The sequence below is a fragment of the Amblyomma mixtum genome, chromosome 6 (assembly GCF_055824585.1).
Source record: "Amblyomma mixtum isolate Tamu chromosome 6, ASM5582458v1, whole genome shotgun sequence".
Classification (NCBI taxonomy): Eukaryota; Metazoa; Arthropoda; class Arachnida; order Ixodida; family Ixodidae; genus Amblyomma; species Amblyomma mixtum.
This window is the reverse complement of record NC_143017.1, coordinates 136,717,090-136,740,617: the sequence shown is the minus strand read 5'-3', so window position 1 is coordinate 136,740,617 and position 23,528 is coordinate 136,717,090. Positions and strand designations below refer to the sequence as shown.

Sequence of the window (23,528 nt, the reverse complement as noted above, 5' to 3'; positions counted from 1 at the left end):
GATGTCTTTAACCCGAGTTTGTTCTCTCACCCACTCTGCCCGTTTCCGGCCTCTTAACGTTACACCTATCATTTTTATTTCCATAGCTCGCTGAGCTGTCTTTAACTTAAGCTGAACCCTCTTTGTTATGCAAAAAACAGCGCGAACAAACGGGGACGAAAGGAAGAATACACAGGAACAATCGCTGACTCTCTCTTTGTTAGCCCAGCCGTATTTTGTTCCTATTTATTTGTAAGGGTCGGACTTATCGGTTTAAATCAACCGAAAAGCACCGATAAAAGTACGCCGAATTGTTTGTTTTTTTTTTTTTAATTCCGTTTTAACCGAAAAAGGTCAGCGTTTCTGGGAAGCATTTCACAGCTATGTTTTTTTTTTTAATACCAATTACAGTAGTTCCCAGGAGAAAATAAAAACAAAGTGCTGTTTCTAGCAACGCTGTGAGACAACAATGCCTTTGGAATTCAGTGCCGTGGTTGTGAGTTTACAAGCATATATTCGCGAACTCAGACAGGCTGTTGCAGATAGAGAGGCTGCTCGTCCTAAGTGCTGTCGGCTAGCCTATGTTCTGTCTACTCAGACTTATCGCCGGTTTAGGGCCGTCGCTTGGTTAAGTAGGTTTTTGTACTGCATGTAAGGACGCTGACAACTTTTCGAGCTGTAACGAGTGTAAAAGCGACTGTGCATAAATGACGCGAAAGTTTCATGTTATGGCTTCCGCGACGGTTAAGCGGCAGTTAGATTACTGCCGTCAGCACGTGGACAATATGATGCGGTTGCACTTTAGTTTTTGCCTTTCGATCCCTTAACTCCGACATTTTTACTTTTTTATTACGACTGTACGACCTCCTTCTGCAAGCATGTAACTCTTAATACGACTTATTGCGTGTTAATTAGTTTTAAAAGTCCAAAATAAATTCTTCGTCACTTTAAAACACACATGGACATCATATATCTCACTGAAAAAAAAAACTAAAACTTGTAAATAAGAGATATTCGCCGGAAAAATACCCAAAGTAAATAAACATCGAAAATAGTTTGCCAAAATTCCAAAGAAAAATAAGAACTGAGAAGTGCAGCCGCTTTTTTTTTACGGTATAATTCACGTCAAATGGGGGTGAGTCTAACGTTAACGGCGAAGAATTCAGTGACCAGCAGCTTCTTTCCGGAGTTCTCGAGCGGCGTCGCTACTGTGGTTCACTTTACGCAATTTTCAGGATTATCGAAGCTCTACTTTCGTAAAAATGACAGGTTTAAAATCTTTTGGTTACTATAGCCGGCCTTATTCCCATTAGTGCCGGTTGCATACGGGCGGTATTTACTCTGTGTATAAGAGCCCATCCCACTGTTATAGGGCTGCCTTCCTATTTTTGCATGCAACGTCCTTAATAGCACTGAAAAAAAAAAAAAAAATACCCTGCCACGCATATTTCGTATTTTGTTCTTAATCGACAAATAAATTCTTGCTACTGACTTGCCTGAGGGCAAGCCATCTGTTCGTAGGAACTGAAGTCTGGCATCCGATCTCGCCCTAGTGCCCAGGTAATTGACAGCTGAGACTACTCAGTAAGATATCGCAAACTATAATTGCATATATTTTGTTCTTACTCTGCCGCCATTCCTGAGCTTACATACTCCGGTCTGCACAAGTATGAAGAGGCATCCTTGTGCATGACATTCTTACGGGGAAAAGTTTACACAGCTGCAGTGAACAATTACTTAAACGTATTGCTTCAACTTACGTACTTGACAGTGCACATGTGAAGTAGATCCAAACGGGAAAGAGCTATAGTTGGCTAGCGCATTTTCCCGCACCTCACATTTCAGAAGCGGAGAACAACACAGTGCCACAGAACGCCTCGGAAGCACCACAGAGTGCGTGGGCGCCCTGGAACCTTCGCACGATTGTCGAGGAAGCGTTCGAGCCTCGACAGGAACTCGACGAGGTCGTGCTTCGGGCGCCCAGCTACGTCGAGGCACTGCCGGGCGTGCTTAAGGTACGTGCTTCTATGCTCAAAATAGGGCTTCATTAAGTTCACGTTAGGAGCCAAACGTTTCGAAGCCGGCTTATTCTTAACGGCATGACTACAGTAGAGGCGAGTCTGGGGTTTAAAATAAAAGCCCGATGGCATTCATCTGACTGCCAGGTCACTTATGTTACGGTCAGAGGGGGCGTTCTAAGAGGACGACTAAGGGTCCCCTTTCCCTGTGTCTGTTGAATGTTTCAGGACTGAAGCAGCAATTTTCTTCGGGAGTTTGGCAAATTCAGCTCCGCCTCAAGCACAGTTTTCCCGCCGTTTTCCAGTCTTTGAGCTTCATTGGAGATTTGTTTTGTTATCAGATTCCTGCCCAATCTTTATTTTTGAATCGAGGTTTGATGGCGAGCATGGAACCCCTCCCTTCACTGATATTCACTCAGGCAAGATAGTTCAATTGAAATGAGCGGTTTATTTATTATGGAAAAAGGACTTACCTGTGCTCGACTATCAGCAGTATGCCCGCCTATGATTACAGGAACATGGCTAATTATTAGTCCTGTTACTACACTTCCTACTTGTTTCAGCCAGCCAGCTGAGAAGTATAATTGAAGCAGAGAGCTATCTTCAACAAGCTCACCTAACTTTCTCGGCTTCGGTAACCACGTTCCCATTTTTCTATAGTTTGTCATAAAGCATAACACGCCTAATAGTTAAAGCACGTCGCAAGCATAGTACAAGTCTGGCCCTTGCACAGATTATGCCACGCTCTCTAAAAAATGGTCTATAGATTCTCTATAGACATCTTATAGACTATATTGCCTTCCTATATATATATTTCCTTTTGTCTATTCATAGTCTATAGGCAAAAGCGCACAAAAAGTGTATGGCCATAAATTTGTAAATTGTCTATAGACTGTCTATAGAATTTGTATTTTCTATAGACGAGTCTATAGGATTTGTTCCAGAAAGTCTGTAGACAGCCTACAGACAGTCTAAAGAAATTTCTCTAAAGGCTGTACATCATAAATGCCAGATACAACTACAACCAGTATTATAATTAAAATATATGTTACACTGTTTCAGCATTGGTGCGCCTTATTTCTCACAAATAAGAGAGTGCTATATTTTTTGTTTTCACGAAACAAAAGATAGCTACAGTTCGCTTCTGACCGCAGAAGTAAGGAGCGCTTCATTTCAGAAAACGCAGTACCGCGAACTGTCACCCTGATGACTTGCCCTTGAAGGTAATTGCGTTCCAAACAGCGGCAATGAATGGCCTAATTTGAACAGTCGTATTATATGACTTTATGTTACTATTGTGATGCACAGTCGCTGGCGGATACAGCGCCACGTGCGGGAGCAATGTTACCCGAGCATAGAATAGAACAGAGCGAAGGGGCTGGATTACCACCCTTATTTCTGCTTATTTGAGAGTTCGCAGACTGGCTTGACGACACTACCGGTAACGATGACTCGGCTGCAGAAGCGTTCTGCTGATCCCCGCTATATGGCTGTTCGATTTTACGCCAAGTCGACCGTTTAGTTATACAATGGCGAAAGGCTAGTAAGCTTTAATTCTGAACAGCCCCTACAGCCTGCCCTGTAGTTCATGTGCAGCTATAGCGCGTAAAATATTACTTAAATTAATTATGCAGCCAATTAATTCACCTATGAAGTAATTTAAATTCGTACTTTTTTTCCTTTTACGCTTCACAGTATTAGAGGGGCTCTGAAGGGGCTCCTAATAAAGTTGCGGTATGCCTATAGGAACGCCGCTTCACAAATATCCTCCAGCAAATATTTTCTTAAAGCGTTTTATGGAAGCTGAGTTACCTCCCGTCAAAATTTGAATTTACGCGTCTTCGCGCCTTTCGTGCTCCTCTCGTCACATTTTGCACGCTGATAAGTTGGTGCCTCCGCTGGCTCCACCCACTGAACACTCGGTGGCCTGTACTCTACACAATGCGAGCGTAATATAGGCAACCTCGAAAACGCTTTTCAGAGACCCTTTAACTTTTACCCGCTGCGATTGCCCAGTGGCTACTGAGTTCGGCGGCTGAGAGAAGGTCGCCGGATGGGATTCCGGCCGGGAGGCCGCGTATTGATGGAGGCCATTGCACACACGCGTGCGGTGAGCGATATCTGTACACGTTAAAGAACTCCGGATTGTCGAAATGAATCCGAGGCCCTCAACTCCGGTATGTGCAGCTTTGCGAAGTTAACCACAATCAGCTATTGGAACTTCGGATTCCGAGAGAGAAAGAGTTTGGGGTTCAGAACAAAAAAGATATCGGAAAAAGGCGGATCTACTTGAAATAGAACTACAACGCGTTACTAAATTCGCGACGCGGCTTGAACTGGAAAACCTGGATACGCGCACACAAAGCTAAAGCTACAGCGTCGCAGATCTCTGCGTAACTGGAAGGCCATTCAATCGACGCAGAAAGTAAAGGAGCACGAGCTACTCAACTACCTCGGCCTGCGCACCGCGCTGCTGGCGTCCCGGATGCTGCCGCCCGGCCCGGAAAAGCAGCTGCTGTGCCGGCTCCTGGACGTCGACGACGAGGCGCCCGCCCGAACCGCTGCTGAACACTGCGTCCGCATGATAGGTGCGCGCGGAGTGCGACAAAACTGTTGGGTCTTATTGCACAAAGCGGCCCGTGTTCCACTGAGCAAGAGTATGCTGGTTTTTTCTTTAGAGCGCAGCTTTCAAACGCCCGTTATTGCGTAGAGTGTCGTGCCTCGGCGTAACCGAGTGAGCGAGAGCAGAGCGGAGGATGAAAGAGCAAACGCAGAGCGCAGAGAAAAATGAAAGGCATCGATAGCAACGATAGTGCGAGGAGGAAGCAGGGGAGGAGGGTACGACGGCAGTAAGCGGCAGCCTGAACGACTCTGGAGTCGTTCACGATAAAGTCATGGACGACGGTACGCCCTTTTTTACCGTACATCTAGAAGCACCATGAAAAGAAAGGCGAACGGCGAAGCGCGTCGACAAAGCGCAGTTCGCACTTATTTGTGTCGCCGCTGTAAACTCGTCAGTAGCTTACCTTCTCCTTATGCATGCGTGTTTCCTACCAGTGGTGCAAATGAAACAACGGAACCCCCGTTCAGATCTAAAATATCTCTACCTGTAATAAAAGCACGCAATGATAATGAAGCAGAGAAACGCGGGACCTAGAACGAGAAACATCGGCGTGCAGCGCGCTAACGATGGTTGATCCATTCCGGAATAGGCATACGAAGGCACAGGTGCCCAAACATTACACTGTTTGAAATTTTCAACTACTCGTTTTTCATTCCGATACAAGAAGCTGCACAATTTACTTGGAAAAAGGCTTTATACGTCGTAAAAACTGTCTTACCTGCCAGTCTGTCCGGCCTGTCCGGTCTGTGCCTTAAGCACCCACTCATCACAGGTTTACATACAAGAGAACTTGACAAAGCACTCACGGGAACTACTTTTTGAAGCGAAGAAATGGGCCAAAGAGCACGACTTCCAGTATGTGTGGCACAGAAATGCTAGGATTTTTCTACGGCGCAGAGACGGAGAGCGTGCATGGCGCATCCAGGCTTTGAACGAACTGAACAAAGTTGCAAGAAGTGGCCCTCGATAGTTCCACGTTTGTGCTTTTATTTTGTTTCCCTCAGATTCTGCCATGGATACACAATATGTTTCTCTGAATAACTTTGACACTTCTGTAGGCAAAGACTTTCACTCGTCCTTTAAAATATTTCATGCTAACATGCAATCTGCTCGAAATAAAAGCACGCCACTAGAGGTTCTGCTCAGTCAAATTAAGACCCAGTTTAATATACTCATGTTGACAGAAACATGGTATCGGCACGAAGATGAGGCACTTTGTACGGCGGAATATCAGGCATGTAATCTCAACCGAAGTTACGGCAGAGGAGGCGGTGTTTCCATGCTGATAAGGAAGGACATAAAATACGAATTGCTGACAGCTTTCACGGAATCAACAACAGATTTTGAGGTATTGTCTTTACGTTGCAACAAGATGGTTCTTGTTGTCGTATATAGACCCCCCGAAGGAAACTTGCCAGTTTTCTTCGATTTTCTTGAGTCCCTTTTTTCTTACGTTAATGACTGCGAACTTGGCCTTGTTTGCGGGGGAGATTTCAACCTAAACATGCTTGAAACAACTTCAGGTCGTATCAAAGAATTTAAGCTGTTGCTTGAAGCACAAAATATAAGAAACACCATTTACCTTGCAACACGAATTACATCCAGCACATCAACACTGCTTGACTTATTCTTAACTAATTACACAGCCAATAAAACTAAATCAGGTGTCCTTGTATGCGATCTCAGTGATCATCTTCCTATTTTTATATGTGTGAAGCCTCTAGAAAAGGGAAAAAAAGTAAATCGCGTAGTTACCTACCAGCAAATTTTACCAGCGCAATTAGACCAATTTCGGGATGAATTAAATAAGGAGGACTGGTCACACGTTCTAGAATCAGATGATCCTAATGTTTCCTTCTGCTTATTCACAGATAGGTTCAATGAGCTTTACAGAAAACATTTTCCTTTCCGAACTATTAGTGTGTCTAGGAAGATCAGGAAGCCTTGGATAAACGATCACCTATGGTGTAAAATTAGAGTTAAGAATGACTTGTTCTATAGGTTTATACAGACCAGAGATATGGCTAAGCTGAAAGAATTTAAACAATATAGAAATTGTCTTAATAAAGAAATCAAGAAAGCTAAAAGTGCCTATTTTGAAAACTATTTTAATGCAGTCAAGCATGACTGCAAGTCTACTTGGCGAAAACTCAATGATGTTCTTGGCCGTTCATCAATTTCGGGCTCGGTTAGCGAGCTAAAGATAAATGGCGCGACGGTATCTGGCCATGCCTTAGCGGATGCATTCAACGACCACTTTGCCAATTTACCTGTACCAGCATTACCTAGTCATGATCATGCAAAGTCCCTCAATAAAGAATATCCTAGTAGTATTTTCCTGAATCCTGTTACCCCCAATGAAGTGTACTTAACAATGATGCAACTAAAAAATTCAACCAGTTGTGATGTCCATGACGTGAAAATCAAGCCCGTAAAGTATGTCCTCGATGTTATATCACCTATCCTGTCATACATTTTTAATTTGTGCATAAGCTCTGGAGTCTTTCCTAATGACATGCAAATAGCAAAAGTACGAGCTATACACAAGAAAGGTGATCATAACAATCTTAATAACTATCGCCCAGTTTCTATTCTTCCCGTGTTTTCTAAAGGGTTAGAAAAACTTATTCTAATACGCTTTGAAACGTTTTCTGAAAAAATGAATAGCATAACTGATTCCCAGTACGGTTTTCGGAAATTTCGATCTACCCAACTTGCCTTGCTTGACCAGAAAGAATACATTTTAACCAATATAGATAGTAAAAGGTATGTAGTAGGCATATTTCTGGATTTTACCAAGGCATTTGACTACCTCAACCGAAATCTCCTCCTCGAAAAATTAAAAAATTACGGTGTTCGCGGGCTACCATTTGAGCTAATTAAATCATACCTCTCAAATCGCGTACAATATGTTGAGCTAAATGGTTATTCTTCAAGCGTGACTTGTACTAAATCAGTAGTCCCGCAAGGAAGTATCTTGGGGCCATTTTTATTTAATATATACTTAAATGACATTGTGAACGTGGATATGCAGACTAAGTTCGTCATCTATGCCGATGACACTAGCATTTTTTGTGCTTCCGATAAATGTACAGAATTGTTTAGCACTGCAAATTCCGTGTTAGCTAAAGTAAGTGATTGGGCAAAACACAATGGACTAATAATTAATAGCTCGAAATCAAAAGCGATAGTTTTCCGCGCGAAATCAAGGCTAGTTCCGTCTGAGTTAAGACTTAAGTTAAATGGTTCGGAGATAGATGTTGTCGACGAATTTAAAACACTAGGGGTTATTTTTACAGAAACGATGTCCTGGAACAGGCACACAGAATATATAGCCTCAAAAATCGCGAGTGTAGTTGGGATTCTCCACAGAAACAAATATTTTCTGCCGAAAAATGTCATGATGCTTCTATACAACTCTCTTTTTCTGTCTTACTTAAATTACTGCATACTCGTGTGGGGAACGACCACAATGACCGGTATCCAGAAACTTAGCAGACTACAGAGTAAGGCAGTTAGAATCATTACACACTCTGCACATGATTCTAATGTACAGCCATTATTCCACAAGCTGGGCCTATTACACATTAAAGAGATGTACAAGTACAACCTATGTCTCGCATTAATTCGAGAAAGGAGGCAAAATAGCAAAATCCTAACAAAATTAGCACAACTAGCCGTTAAAAGTTCGTCAGGTCACTTCACAAGAAAACCAGAATACTGGAAAGTTGGCTCCTGCAGAACAAATTACGCTGCACAAACCCTAAAACACCGCATTCCTTCGGTCTTAAACTCCTATTTGTCTGAAGATGTAGACATTTTAGCGCTGAATTCTACGCAGCTTAAGAATATTTTTCTTCAATAAAACGCAAACTGTATGTAACCGCTATTAATGTTGTATAATTCATAGAGATGTTCTGTTGTTAGTCCTGAAATCTGATGTATCACTTTTTCGGTAACCATGTTCAAATTCCATGTTCAATTAACCATGTTCAATGTACCTTCCTGAGATTTTTTTTTTTAGTATCTTGTTTTGTTGCCATGTATTGTTACAATAGGCATTTCTTCATTTAGTCGTGTCAAAAGGACTGTTCTTCTGACATGCTTTTTGTTGTTAAATGTTTGTCAAGTGCCACCTGTCGTTTCCATATGGGGGGCGGGGACCAGTCAAGCTGCGGTTGCAGCTTTTAGCCCCGTCTCCCTCCATCTTTTTTTGATGGAAAATAAAGTTTATCTTATCTTATCTTACCCTGTTTATCCGCTGAAGCCACGTCTGTCGGAGTTTTTGGTCTTTAGGAAAGACATAAAACCCGAGGCCTTTGTTCCTTGCACTGTTGTTGTAGCACCCAGGAACGCAACAGGTGAATCCTCCCATTGCAGGATAGCTCCACACGGAATTTTTAATCATCCGGACGCGCGACGCATACACAAACCATGCGGCTGGAGCGACCGGATGACTACATCTACCAGCATGCACCGCGGCAGCGGTGGCGCCGTGAAACTAGCCGGTGGGATCGGTCTATTAATTCAATGAACTTCCTTTAATAATCGATCGCGAGAAGTTGTTCGGGAAGAGCACCCTGGGCTAAACTGCCACAGCAACAGTTCTTGCTTCTTTGTACATTACCGTCTGTTTTGTCTGTAATCATAGCAGGTTTTCCTGCATTTTCATGCCTCATTTGTGACTACAACTCATCAGTAACAATATCTTACAAGCCCCACCGGTGGCAGCACCTGCCATCGCTGGCTCGTCACTTAAGTATGCCCTAAAGAGCTAAAGTGTCTCCTCCAGTTTATTGTAGGGGAAACAAGCAGAACTGCCAATCGGCCGCCTCTTATCAGAGTGGCAGTGAAAGAAAAACGCCGCCATGGACAGTGTATACAGTCAGAGCGACGACTTTGGAGACTTTCGGGCAGTGGACCTAAAATGCTCTGAGAGATTCTTCATTTTTGAAAAAAAAATAAGTGGTGCCGCAACCCCATGGAAGAATTTACGTTGGAAGCATTTCAAAGCACCGAACATCTGATTCCTAACGACGGCATCCAGAAATGACATAGTTGTGCTTTGACAAAATTGAAGTCAAGGAGACCTTATAGTGCAGTTCGATGGCCATTTTTGTTTACGCTGTCTGCTGAAGGGCTGATCAACCCTTCGCGCGTTTTTCAAGGAACAGATTGTTTTCTAACGTTTGCATTGCTTCCGCTTGCAGTACAATTTGGTTTGGTTTGGTTTATGGGATTTAACGTCCCAAAGCGACTCAGGCTATGAGAGACGCCGTAGTGAAGGGCTCCGGAAATTTCGACCACCTGGGGTTCTTTAACGTGCACTGACATCGTACAGTACACGGGCCTCCAGAATTTCTCCTCCAAAGAAATTCAACCGCCGCGGCCGGGATCGAACCCGCGTCTTTCGGGTCAGCAGCCGAGCGCCATAACCACTGAGCCACCGCGGCGGCTTAACTGCAGTACAATTTCAAGCACAGAAAACTTTTTGCTCGGACTCTTGTATAGGTTCTTATACGAAGGCCCCCTATATGAGATCGACTCATAAAGAAGAGGGCGATGCAGCAACCGTTGTGCCATATATATCTACGCCGCAGGGAAGTACGAGCCGGCATTGGCGCTCTACGCGTTGGCGACGCGGTCTCCGCTGGTGAAGGGCCTGGATGCCGATGTCCTGCTGAGCTTCCTCAGGCGCCAGCTGTCGAACCTGGTGCGTGGAGGGGCGCTGGACACCAGCGACGAGTCTCTCGCAGCACGGATGGGTGACCTCGTTGACTCCCTGCCCTGGGCAGGGCCCGTGCCTCGCTGGATGAGCAACGCCACGCTCCGCGAGGCGTACGTCACCAGGTGTGTCAAAGTTTCTTAAATTCACCAGAAAATTCGTTGTCGGAGTTGTGAAAGAAAAATGGTACCCAGAGAGCAGCCTAGGAGGCAGGTGGGCCACCTATAGGTCACGTGACCTTGCGCCGTCATCACAACCTGTCCACCGGATAGTGAGCAAACTGCCCATCGTGGCAGGTCGCAGTTAAATTAATGATAGGTCGCTCGGGAAGAGCAACTTGGGCCGCACAAGGCCCACCGGTTTGAGCACCTGCCTTTGCAGGGTAGGACTCCCAGGGATCTATTATGAATGTAAAGTAGAGGGTGACCACCTGCATACATGGGAATTAACCTATTAGGCTACCGCATCAAACCTTTAAGGCGCAGCTTAAATGTACCCTCCAACTTTTTTTTTGTTGCTCAAGAATTCAAGCGATATTGCATACTATGTAAGAACATTTTAACGCGTTAGCGTTGAAGGCCCCCGTTACCCGGAAAATCCGGCGTCGGCGTTGTGAGCGAAACATAGGGTGGGTTAGGGTGACACAGGTTGCCACCCGCAGGAAAAGCAACCAAGGTAGGCCACCTAGGTCACGTGACCGTGTTACGTCATCACAAGCTGCCCATCGGATTTTGAGCAAACTGACCACCTTGGCAAGTGGCAGTTAAAGGAACGGTTGATCGCGAGAGGTTGCTCGGAAAGAGCAACTTGGGTCGTACAACCCCACCGGTGGCAGCCCCTGCCCTGCCATGGCATGCCATCGCAGTGCAGGGCAGCAGAGTTGGTTTGTTGACAGTAATGGTTCCCGCCCTGACAATCAGATGGCGCCAATATATGCTAAGTTTATTTTTGCGTCTGTGCTAGCATGCGCTGAACTAAAAGTGAGAATGCGCCTGCGTTTAACGTACGTAAGCATGTTTACGCTTATGGTACGTAGGCGGCGTAACTTTATGCTCGTTTCTCACTATATCTGTGTATGCCGCCAGCAGCGACGCGGTGTGGAAAAGCGAAAAACAGCAGCGGCGCGGCGGATTCGCCTCGCCCGCGCGGGAACAGGTGAGAACAGGTCCTTGTTTTTGCTGCGAGCGAATCCGCTTTGCTCGCCGGATTTTTGGGCAAATGTGAACGCGCCTTAAGTGTCCCCTCCAATATTGACTCAGTAGTTGGTCCTTACATAGTCGCAGTAGTATACGGGCGAGGTCTTCCTTATCAGACCTCATATACTGCTATGTTCGAAGCAGCAGTTATGCTCTGTGAAAAGCCATATCCGCAGTCTTCCGGCCAATCACTCCAACTTTAATTTCCCTCACAAAAAAAGCTTCCTCTCTATCCAGCTCCCAACAACTACGTAATATACTGAACGCGCGCTGCTTCGACTGTCTGCCGCAGGTTCTACAAGGGGAGCACGGCGCCTGTGTCCTCGCGGACATCGCAGGCCGTCTTCGCCTGGATGCAGGAGAAGACGGTCAACGAGCACCTGGCTGTGAACGAGCCTGAACGGATCATGGACTCGCGCTGGACGCTGGGCCTGCTCTCGACGCGCTGCCGGCTCGTACTGCGCGACGGAGACGGTCCAGTCAACGGCGACGACGACGCGCTCCCCGAAGCCACGCTCCAGGTTTGAACTCGGAAGCGAAGTGTCCTTGGACTGCTCGAAAAGAAACAAGCACATCAAGTGAATAGCGTGAATCAGTGATGGTGGGACAGCGATTAGTTGCTCGTTCGCTCATCATTACGTCCGAACACAAGCAAATTTAAAGGCGCTGAAACATTTCAGTTTCAGCGCCAGCAGCGGAGCTCTACGGGCCGTCTTAAACTGGAAGCTTTACACTACGGCGGCTAAGGCAGCGGAACACACTGAGCGTTGACATGGCAACGCTTTCAGAGGTTTTAGCGCAAGGCCTTTGTGCTTTGACGTGGTTGCTGCTTCAGAGCAGGGGTGGACACCCGTACCCAAGCATCTATAGAAAGGACCACAAACACGAAAGCCAGCAGCCATTGCTTGAATTTGTTACGATTGGGTTAGTTGGTACGATTGGGTTAGTTGGGTTAGTTACGATTGGGTTAGTTGGTATACGGCGTCCAACAGAGTATACAGCGTGGCAAGGACAATGGTACAGACCTGTTGTAAACTAGTTAGTGAGAACTGTTGCTGTATGCATCCTGCGTCCTTGTTTTTGTCGCGCAGTACTATGTTCGTCAAAAGGGGTGGACAACGCTACGTGATAGACGCCATTAAAATGTTTAATGCTCTATTTGCGAAATAAACAGCTAAAGCAGAGGACAAAGAGCTAACACTTGCCTGGAGTGGCTGTTCCAAGAATAATTCCAGCGTTCATTCCAAGCGAAGGCGCTGCTCAAGACAAACTGGGGCTTTCAAGGCGTGCATCTATTTCACAGAAACCAGAGTAGACGCGGGACACTGGAACAAGGACAGGCGCTGACTAGAAAAATCGTTGTTAGTCATTGCGTTGTTAGCCAGCGCTCGTCTCTGTCGTTCCTTTTACTGTATGTGCGGTTTTTTTGTTATGATAGCTGTTACGACACTACTAACTAGCCCAGCAACATACGCATACAGAGAATGTATATGTTTGTGTAGAGCAAACGCCTCCGGGTTCCTTAAGTTTTTATTCTGTGGAGAATGATCTAAGACAAGCGCACACAACGGTGCCGCAAAACTCATTTCGCAATGTAACTCATGGCCCAGGTGCCACCAGCGGCTTTGGACCTGATCTGGGGCATCAAACCCTCGACCGCCATGTTGCAGGTGCCGCGTGTGGGTGAGTTTTGCTCTTTCAGCCTCTTTTCGCCGAGGCTAGTAGAACCGGTCTTCATGCGGCTGTTTTTTTGCACGCCAACTTCGGAAACACGAGCTCGATTAGGTCTCTGTAGCGTTGAAAGTGCTGAGCATTTTTATGTGGCCCCTGAGGAGCTGCATCTTTCAGCGAGACTGAGAGGCAGCTGAGTGGGGCAGAACTTTTTATGCCTGCTCCTCTTCGTCTAAGAGAAACGACGTATTGGAACCCTCCGGATTAATACCTATCACAACCATGACACGGGCGTTTTTTTTTTTTCATTTCGCCGGCATCGTAACGGGTGTCTACTGCGGCCAGGAGTTGATCTCGGGCTCAGTCGCCAAACCGGCTAACCAGTGAGCAACTGCCAGTGAGCCGCATAAAAACTTAGCAAGTTAGCCAAGAAAAGGCAAATAAATTACATAGAATTATATAACTAAGCGCAGAGCTCCACAAAATGCCACTTCCGTGCATTTCGTTTGCTTCTTTGCGACTAGGCTGTTTAAGCTTTAATTAAAAAGCTCTACAGTCGAAAATGCATAACGTCCACTGTCAAGTGCTAGCTGCCACGATCGCGTAATAGCTCGACGTCTGGAAGCTCTCTGAAGAAGCAACGCGAGGACCACGCCCAAATACAAGCCCCGCCTACTTGCAGGCGTCCGCGCATTCCAGCCCGTGCTCGGCCACCTGTTCCGGTGGCAACTGCGCCATCTGCAGCAAAGCGATGCAACGAAACCTTCGGGCTACAGTCGCTGCTCGTTCTGGCGCGCTTCCCCCGACCACCTGGACGCGGCGCTGGAGACGCGGGCGCTGTCGCTGGCTTTGCGCGCCTTCCTCTCGTGGCCGGGCGCCCCCGAGCTGGCACTGCCGGGTCTCGAGCACCTCGAGCCCGAGCAGCTCTTCTTCATCTTCTACGTGCTCAACCAGTGCGAGTCCAATGGACCCGACGTGCAGCAGACACTGGCTGCTATGCACAGGGTGGGTGGAGAAGCTTCTGTGGCTTGTTGGTTTTCTAGGCAGCGGGAAATAAAAATACGTAATGTTAGGCCTAACTGAGACCTATACAGCCCTTTGCCAGTAGGACCGGCCAAGAGTCGGGTCGCCGACGGCAACCGCACCCCCAGGGGGAACAGGGGTATTAGGGTAATGAGTGGATTGTAGATCTGCAACTCTGAAGTGATGAAGATGTTCAGCTGGATGGTCCGGACGAGGTGTACTTGTGCTGTAGTCACGAAATGGTGGAGTAAATTTTCACAGGTTCTTCTTCTTCTTCTTTGCACCAGAGGTGCCCCGCCAGAGACGGTTGGTAACTCGAAGACTGAAGCTTGATCTCTGCACCGGGGGTGCCCCGTCAGAGATGGTCTCTCGATGAGTAGAGATGCAGGGATAAAGTGAATACTTATGTACAGTTTATGTACAGAAATTTACAATAGATACAAGTTCAGGCACTGGAGACAAATTAACGGCACAAGGACAAACAACAAAAAGGTGGATCTGGCTAATACTAGGGGAGGCCCCTACTCGGCGTTGCCGAAGATGCGTAGCATCTCACCTTAGCGCAGAACCCCGCTTCCAGCTCCGGGGCCCGGTTTTAAAGCCCTAAAGGCCCGGCCCACATTTCGTGGCTTCCAATCATGTTACAATGTTCACATGATTGGTTTAGGGAGAGCCTGACCAGCCCTCCAGCTCCCGTAAGGTGAAGAACCCTCTCCACCACAAAATAAAAACAAACACAAATACACATTCGTGCCAGCACGTGCGCGAATCGGTACCGCGGGGCGGGGGGACACCCGAATTTCCCGGCGCGTTCGCAAGCGGCCGCGTTCCGAGAAAGGAGACGCTCCGCTTTGAGCGCCCCCAGCCGCGTTCCAATGACCCCGCGTACACTACCGACCCTTTACACGCCCCCCCCCCCCCCCCCCCCAAGATTCTACAAAGGGCTCAAATGCCACTTTTAGAATTATAAAAAGAAGGGATCGGTACGGGTCACAAAACCACCCTGTGGGTGACATACCGCAGCTACACAAGTACTGGCAGCGACAAAACCAAAAGCAAAATAATGCACACGCGCACCAACACATTACAGAAAATGCTTACGGGCACCAAGAAAACAAGCAAATTGCACACTAAAATACACCCAGTGGCATGCCTGCCGTGCGCCGTAACACAGCATCCAAGTTGGTGGGTTGCACCCAGTTCACCACCACCAAGTAGACACCCTCGTCCTGCTCGCGAACGAGCACACGCACACACACAGACACTCGCAACTTGAGCGTTCAGTAGCACTCGCACGACGTCCGTAAGTGGCCACGTGAGCCTCCTTAGTCGCACCGAGCGTCCTTGTGTGCGTTCGAGCCACTACGCGTCTCAACACAATTAACGCCTAACTGCCACTCGGCTCATTAGGCTGGTGCCACAGCAGGGCAAGAATTCAAAAATTGCTGCCCTCCAGGATCGAAAACAACGTCCTGATCCTCGATAAGTCCAAATCTTTGACCCCGCGACGCACCTGAGGGCCCGCTCTCTCTGGCGCGCCGGTACGAGCCGCGCGCTGCATAAGGAGCATAGCCCCTGCCCTGTCTAACCGTACCACTGACGCCGGTTTTGCTACTCTTGATCTGGCATACTGCAGCACGGAACGTACTTCTCCACGCAGCGACTTTCAATTTGAAAGCCACGCCCTTGCCTCCTGCTACTTCGCCTCGCTTGGAACCATTTGCCCCGTTCCTCCACGAGCAAACACTGATGTTGCCGTTCCCTGCTTGATAGGCATTTGCCGGCTTCGTGGCATCTCCGAGGCTCCATGAGCTCCCTGACAGTCACTTGACCCGAGCTTGCCTTGCGGCAAGTCGCCACTCATTTCCGGGTCCTCGAGTGACCTGGCCGGGCACACACCGGGTGCGTTCGACAACTGCGCGGCGCTCTGCCCGGTCGGCCCAGCGGGCCCACCTCCGCTCTCTGCCTCGGATGTAGAGCTGTTGTCACCAGGAACGCTACGGGGCACTTCATGCCCTATGGCCGACACAGTGTGTGTTTGCAGCAACGCCAGATTTTCACCGGTTACTAGCTCCGTGTCGGAGGTCACAATCTTAGTCATAGAGCCTGCAGGAATTAGATCACTCTCCTGCTTGGTTTCGGACAATTTGGTCTCGACTGGCCCTAGACCATCAGAATTGGGCTGCTCTTTTTCTTTGCTAGCCGCCCGCAGTGGCGAAGCTGTGATTCCTTCAGAAATCTCGTTTTCGCTCTCTGCGGCATTTCCCAACAAAGAGGCGTCCGCGCATATCGGCTGATTACCTACAGCGACCTGGCTGCTCTTTCCTCCACCTGTGCTTGAGCAGCATAAGTCTTTGTCTTCCAGCACAGGCGGCCTCACCTCTCGGGACTCGGAGCAGTTCTCCCTGGCTGATTCACTGGCTCTTCTGCTCTCCTTGATCTTAGAGATCTCGAGCTCTACCTGCTGGCGTCTTGCTTCTATAACCTTCAAGACATACTTTACATCCTGAGGTTCTTCCTCGCGAAGCACCGCCTTTCTGCCATTTACTTTGAAGAGTTGAGCCTGAAGGTCCGCTAAGCGCGCCTTCGCTAACTCAACCTGGTACCTCACATCGAGTGAGGGCCGGCTTGGATAACTCTCCATACCGCCGTCTGTAACCCTCAACTGTCCTACCGGCTCGAACACATGCACAGGGACGCTAACAATGCGACGAAGGAAACACAGTTTCGATGCGTCGATCCGCATTGCCAGCTCCTTGGCGTCGCAGTCCACCGCCGCTTTCACCGGACGCTGCGATGAGCTGTCGCACGCCGCTGGTCCTGCGCCCGCTGTCGTCACTTGCTGCGACCCGCCGGTGACCGTCGAGTTCTAGACGCGCTGCGCTTCTTGACCGGACGCAGTCCCGCGTCGCTGGACTACTGCCGCGGTCCTTGCGTCCTTGCCGCCGTCTCTCCGCAGGTGCTTTCTCGAACGCTGCTGTTGCCTAACCGTCGCCTTTCTCCCTGCGTTCAATCTTCTACCTGCGCCGTCTTCCGATGGCTGCAGGATCCTGTCGACTGCGCCAGTAAATTTTCACAGGTTCTTCTTCTTCTTCTTTGCACCAGGGGTGCCCCGCCAGAGACGGTTGGTAACTCGAAGACTGAAGCTTGATCTCTGCACCGGGGGTGCCCCGTCAGAGACGGTCTCTCGATGAGTAGAGATGCAGGGATAAAGTGAATACTTATGTACAGTTTATGTGCAGAAATTTACAATAGATACAAGTTCAGGCACTGGAGACAAATTAACGGCACAAGGACAAACAACAAAAAGGTGGATCTGGCTAATACTAGGGGAGGCCCCTACTCGGCGTTGCCGAAGATGCGTAGCATCTCACCTTAGCGCAGAACCCCGCTTGTTGTTGTTGTTGTTGTGACTGAGAGAAGGATGAAAAGGAAATTGCACGGGCCTGCTACTGGCTCGAGCCAAGCCACCACCGCTGCCACGTGCAGATAGAGGAGAGTTAAAAGAGCAGAGGAAAGGGAAAAAGGAAAGACGCGCGTCGCAGCAACAACTGCGTCCGCCGGAGCGGACGCTGCTCAAAAAACAGATAAGCGGCCGAAGCCGCGCTCGCCGAAGCGAGAACAGATGCTCCCCAACCCCGCTTCCAGCTCCGGGGCCCGGTTTTAAAGCCCTAAAGGCCCGGCCCACATTTCGTGGCTTCCAATCATGTTACAATGTTCACATGATTGGTTTAGGGAGAGCCTGACCAGCCCTCCAGCTCCCATAAGGTGAAGAACCCTCTCCACCACAAAATAAAAACAAACACAAATACACATTCGTGCCAGCACGTGCGCGAATCGGTACCGCGGGGCGGGGGGACACCCGAATTTCCCGGCGCGTTCGCAAGCGGCCGCGTTCCGAGAAAGGAGACGCTCCGCTTTGAGCGCCCCCAGCCGCGTTCCAATGACCCCGCGTACACTACCGACCCTTTACAGGTGGGGTAGGGGAAGTGTCTGTGGTGAGCAGAGGCCTGAAGTTAGCATGGAAATACAAGGAACCGCACGCGCTCTTTCTATTGCTTTTGGTACAAGGCCGCAGCGAAGGTTCAGCCGATGATATAAAACTCAAGAACGAAGCTGTAAATGCCCTTCAACAAAGGTCATCCAGCAAATGGCGTCGGATCGATTCTGATGAGCCTGCTAGCGTGATAATGCAGCAAGTGACAGATGAAAGGGGATAACCCCTCCCTCCATGGGGATAGTCCCCTCCCAGCACTGTCACGCCGCTCGCTGCATTGTCTCGCTACCAGGATCATGAGAATCGGCCGACGCCATTTTCTGGAAGGGGATCCTCTGACGGAGAAAAGCCGCTTCGTTCTTGAGCTGTATCCGACTATAGCAAACTGTCATTCGCTGCAACAGTATTTTGGTGGCAACAGTATTTTGAAGTAAAACAAATTCGGCAGCCAAAACCACTGCAACAAGTCTGTCTCCTGCGCTCAGAGGCGTTCCCTCATAACTTGGACACTTGAAAGAGCAACATGACTGACCTGCACAACTCTTGGTACCTATACATTAAGTATAGGGGGCGCGATATAGTCACTGTAAAACTCCTAAATTTCCAGTGACTTTAGGGCGCGATAGTCACCGTGCACATAGCCCGTGCCTTGCGCCGTGCGCTCACTTTCCCAAAAGCCGACCGAGTTCGCATTCCCGCACGGGCTGTATCTTTCTGCGAGTGAAGCGCATGCCAAGTGGCGCTGATTTTCCTTTATTCAATTTTTAGGACACAGACACACACACACACACACACAGGCGCGCGCGCGCGCACACGCACACACACACACACACACACACACACACACACACACACACACACACACACACACACACACACACACACACACACACACACACACACACACACACACACACACACACACACAGGCACACACAGGCACACACAGAGAGAGAGAGAGAGAGAGAGCATTGGACTGCTTGCAAAGCAATACTTCACGCTCAATGAGGCGCATGGAACATTGGCATGTCCCAAGATCTCGAACAAACTAAGGATTTCAGACGGCTGTCTAGCGTTCTACAGGTTTTCAGTAAATACCACTTCACAATAGATAAATTGTATGCACTTTCAAAAAATGACATACGCACTTTTTTATAATGCCTGTCAACATTTCGCTTCCTTATTCCTTTGTTACATAACACAGCAAGTCGCATCTTATTGTTCACAAACTGATAGTGCAGTTGTGGTATACTTAGTGTGAATTGCGCTACTTACGAGGGGCGTTCAATAAAGATTTCCCCTGACTCACTTCTACTTATTGCAGGATGCTGAAACTGCGCATGTGTAATGACTTAAGTTCCTATAGGTCACGTGCCAATGTGCAACTCGCAATTAATAACGGTCTTCCTTTCACAGGTGATGAAGTGGTGTGAGGTGTGATAATGAATGCAGTGGAATACAGAGCAGTCATGAAGTTCCTGTACTTGAAAGGCCGCACTCCAAGGGAGACGTTCGATGAGACAAAACAGGTTAATGGGGAAGATTCCCCATCATATCGTGTAGTAAAGAACTGGCATCGTCAATTCGAATGGGGTCGGACTTTGGTGGAAAGGCTCCGATTGCAGGGCAACCTCACTCCGCTATCGATGAACACACCATCCAACAAGTACAGGCCGCCATTTTAGAAAATCGCCGCATAACCGTTCGAGACCTAGCCCAAAATATCAAGATTAGTGTGGGGTCCGTGGAAAAAGTCATTCAGAACAATCTTCACATGCGTAAGGTATGCGTTCGCTGGGTTCCCCGGCGGCTCACACCTTTCCGAAAGCAGGAATTAGTCGAATGCTCCCAGGCTCTTTTGACCATGTGCCATGGAAACCACGAGGACTTTTTCAACAGACTGACTGCACAGTATGAAAGCTGAGTCCATTACTATGATTCAGAGACTAATGTCCAATCGGTGCAATCGAACCACTTGGACTCACCGCCTCCAAAGAAGGCACGCGCCCAACCCTAGGCGGGCAAGGTCATGCTCACAGTCTCTTGGGACCAGCACGGAGTAGTCTTGATGGATATCCTAGCAAAAGGTGCCACGAATACTGGGGCATACTATGCTTCGCTGCGGCGGAAATTGCGGGAGGCCATCAAAAGCAAGAGACGTGGCATGCTCACCAAAGGTGTCCGCCTTCTGCAAGACAATGCCTTAGTTCACAACTCTCATGTGGCCCAGATGGAAGCATACTGCTGCGGCTTTGAAATTCTACCGCATCCCCCTTATTCACCCGACCTCGCACCATCGGTCTATCACTCTTTCCAACAATGAAGTCATATTTGAAGGGCAAGCATTTTCCAGATGATGAGACTCTGATTTCCGAAGTCACAGCATGCTTTTTGGAGCTACCTGTTGACTTCTACAAGCGAGTTGTTTACAGTTGCATAAAAAAATGGGAGAAGTGTGTGTCCCTGGGTGGCACCTATGTAGAGAAGGCCTAATAAATCTGCAAAGTTTCGTTGCTCTCCGTCCAAAGGAAGTGGGTCAGGGGAAATCTTTATTGAACGACCCTCGTACCTCTGCCCGTGCCTCTGTCATAGTGTCCGCTGTCGGTTACTGGAAGGTGGCGCTAGTCAAGCTATACTTATATGTAGCTTTTTTCCCATCTATCTGACCATATCTCATGTGCAGATTGCATTGTACTTTGTGATAAATGTCACCTTCAATCGATATATACAGAGTGCCTTAGCTAGAGTAAGCCAAGGACCTAAAGGAACTTCTGTAGTCTGCAGCAACCAAAACACGTTCCTTAGCAACCGCCTAGGACAAACTTGTTAATTTGTGGTAATTTAGTTTATTATTCATTTGTTCAACTGGCACGCCACCAGAGATGACAGAATATATTTCAACTCGAAAGATAGCGCGCAGGGAGAAACGACAAACATCGGTTCTGTTGCAGTAGGGCTTTGTTCTGAAAGAGCTTTTGGCTCTCGGAAGAAAAAACACGAATTAAAATGTTCCGGGTCAAATACACGCAGCCCCGTGCCTCCCATGTGTGGTGTGCGCGCATACGCATTGACTGATAATCTAGTCATTGCGAGTCCACACGTTGCATCACCAGACGAAACTGAGAGCACTGCTTTCGCTTTCGAGATGCTTTATTCGGCGGCGAATGTTCCGACTTCGGGACCTGGGTAACTGTATTTAGCAACAGCTCATGTCAATGCGATTGACTGACTGACCTACTAATTATTTACTGATTGATTCCACCTTATACGCCGTGCAGCAGCGCGACGATGGCGTCCGCTCGGACCGCGCTGGCTGGGTGAACCGAGTGACGGCGGCGAACGAGGACTTCGCCAGGGCCTTCAGGTGTCCCCCGCCGCTGAGGTCGCCGAACCCGTACCGGGACTGCAGCGTAGCCGCCGCTGCTGCTGCCGGCGGCGGGCGGACCTCGCACGCCTAAAGGATGATGAGGGCGCTGCAGCTGCGGCGCCCAGACGAATCGAGGCTACCTTGCCTCTGCATAAATATCTCACACGTTCGTCAAGCAATAACTGCTCTCGCTCCTTTACTCGCTGCGGTAGCTCAGTGGTTACGACGTGCCGTTACCGAACACGAGGTCAAATCCCGGCCGCGTTTCGTTGGGAGGTGAAATGAAGGCGCTGGCGTGCTGTGTGATGTCAGCGCAGTTACCCCAGGTGGTCTGAATTGATCCCGAGCCTTCCACTAAGACATCCCTTCCTCCCCTCATCAATTCACTCCCTTCATTTGTTTCCTCAACGCGGTTGAGATGTCCACAGAAAGTGAGCTATACTAGGGCAGGTAGTGGCAGCTGATCCGGATCATGAGAGGGAAATAACTAGAAGAATAATGGGGTGGAGCGCATATGGCAGGTTCTCTCAGATCATGAATGTATACAACAGCTGTTTCTTACCGGTACTCACCTATGGGGCAGAAACGTGGAGACTAGGTGTAACGTTAAGAGATCGGAAGCGGACGGAGTGGGTGAGAGAAACTCGCGTTAATGATATGTTAATGATATCCGAGTTGAGATCAAGAGGAAGAAGTGGGCTTGGGCACGGCATGTAATGCGAAGGCAAGATAACCGCTGGTCCTTAAGGGTAACGGAGTGGATTCCAAGAGAAGGCAAGCGTAGCAGGGGTGGCAGAAAGTTAGGTGAGCGGATGAGATAAGAAATTTGCGGGAATACGGTGGCCGCAACTGGCGAAGAACAGGGTTAATTGGAGAGACATGGGAGGCCTTTGCCCTGCAGTGGGCGTAGTCAGGCTGATGATGACTGCGCCTTTCCTCAAAAACCATTTCAATTTCATTTTTGCTCCTTTTCTTCCAACCGATGAAAAATGACCGATAATGCGGTGGCTCAGTGGTTATGGTGCTCGGCTGCTGACCCAAAAGACGCGGGTTCGATCCCGGCCGCGGCGGCTAGAATTTCTTTGGAGGAGAAATTCTAGAGGCCCGTGTACTGTGCGATGTCAGTGCACGTTAAAGAACCCCAGGTGGTCTAAATTTCCGGAGCCCTCCACTACGGCGTCTCTCATAGCCTTAGTCGCTTTGGGACGTTAAACCCCATAAATCAACCAACCATAATGTGGACCTATCCAGGAGTCACTGTACGAGAAATCTTTCCGATAATACGCAAAATTAGCGGCGAAGTTAACGCTGGCTGGTCACAGTCCCCGAGAATCTACATAGTCCACGGCAGAGCAAAGAGTAAGAACAGGTCGCCGCCACTGTCTACAGCTAGCGCTTCCTACAGGCTTCAGTATGGTAAAGTGCACGCAGCAGTAGGCGCGGTTATGCCAATCTGCAGCCTGTCTCTCCCATGTAGAAAGCGGGTCCCAAGACAGGAAAAGGCATATGAGCGTAGGGGTAATGTCTAGATTTCTATAAGCCCCACCGAAAGGCTAAAGCTGCGAGTTCAGTGGAGGGAGTCCGCTGATAATTGGGAATCTTCAGCTGCGAGGGTACTGTACTCCTGATGGAAGTGGAGCTTCGAAGCTTGCGGCGCTTTACTTAAACATGAATAAATTCGCATGAATGCGGGCTTTTACTGATGACTAAGCTGGCCCCCTGCCAAAGGCTAGTGCTGCTTATAGGGAGGTCTTGCTGCCATCTCTCTCGAAGCTGGAGGTGGTTTGTGGCTTGCTTGAGAACGGCTTAGCGTAAGAAAATTTTTGCGCAGTGTTTACCACCAGTCCATAGAGGAAGGTAAGCTCAGGAGAGGCCCTCGCTATCCGGGTTGCAGGCCAAAAAGTTCGCCGGAAGTCGCGCGCTTTGCAA

At 48.5% G+C, this 23,528-nt stretch overlaps 1 protein-coding gene across 1 annotated transcript in view; it reads left to right on the top strand.

The window, feature by feature from the left end:
• LOC149340503 (uncharacterized) overlaps window positions 1–22,039 on the top strand; it is a 30,568-nt gene extending 8,529 nt beyond the window's left edge. The window contains exons 5-11 of the mRNA XM_089551140.1: window positions 1,825–1,994; window positions 4,420–4,585; window positions 10,221–10,470; window positions 11,834–12,062; window positions 13,152–13,224; window positions 13,895–14,217; window positions 21,511–22,039. Coding sequence (XP_089407266.1) covers window positions 1,825–1,994; window positions 4,420–4,585; window positions 10,221–10,470; window positions 11,834–12,062; window positions 13,152–13,224; window positions 13,895–14,217; window positions 21,511–21,690 — 1,391 coding nt within the window. The 3' untranslated portion in view covers window positions 21,691–22,039. The remainder of the gene's footprint in view (window positions 1–1,824; window positions 1,995–4,419; window positions 4,586–10,220; window positions 10,471–11,833; window positions 12,063–13,151; window positions 13,225–13,894; window positions 14,218–21,510) is intronic.
• The last annotated feature ends 1,489 nt before the right edge of the window (window positions 22,040–23,528 follow it).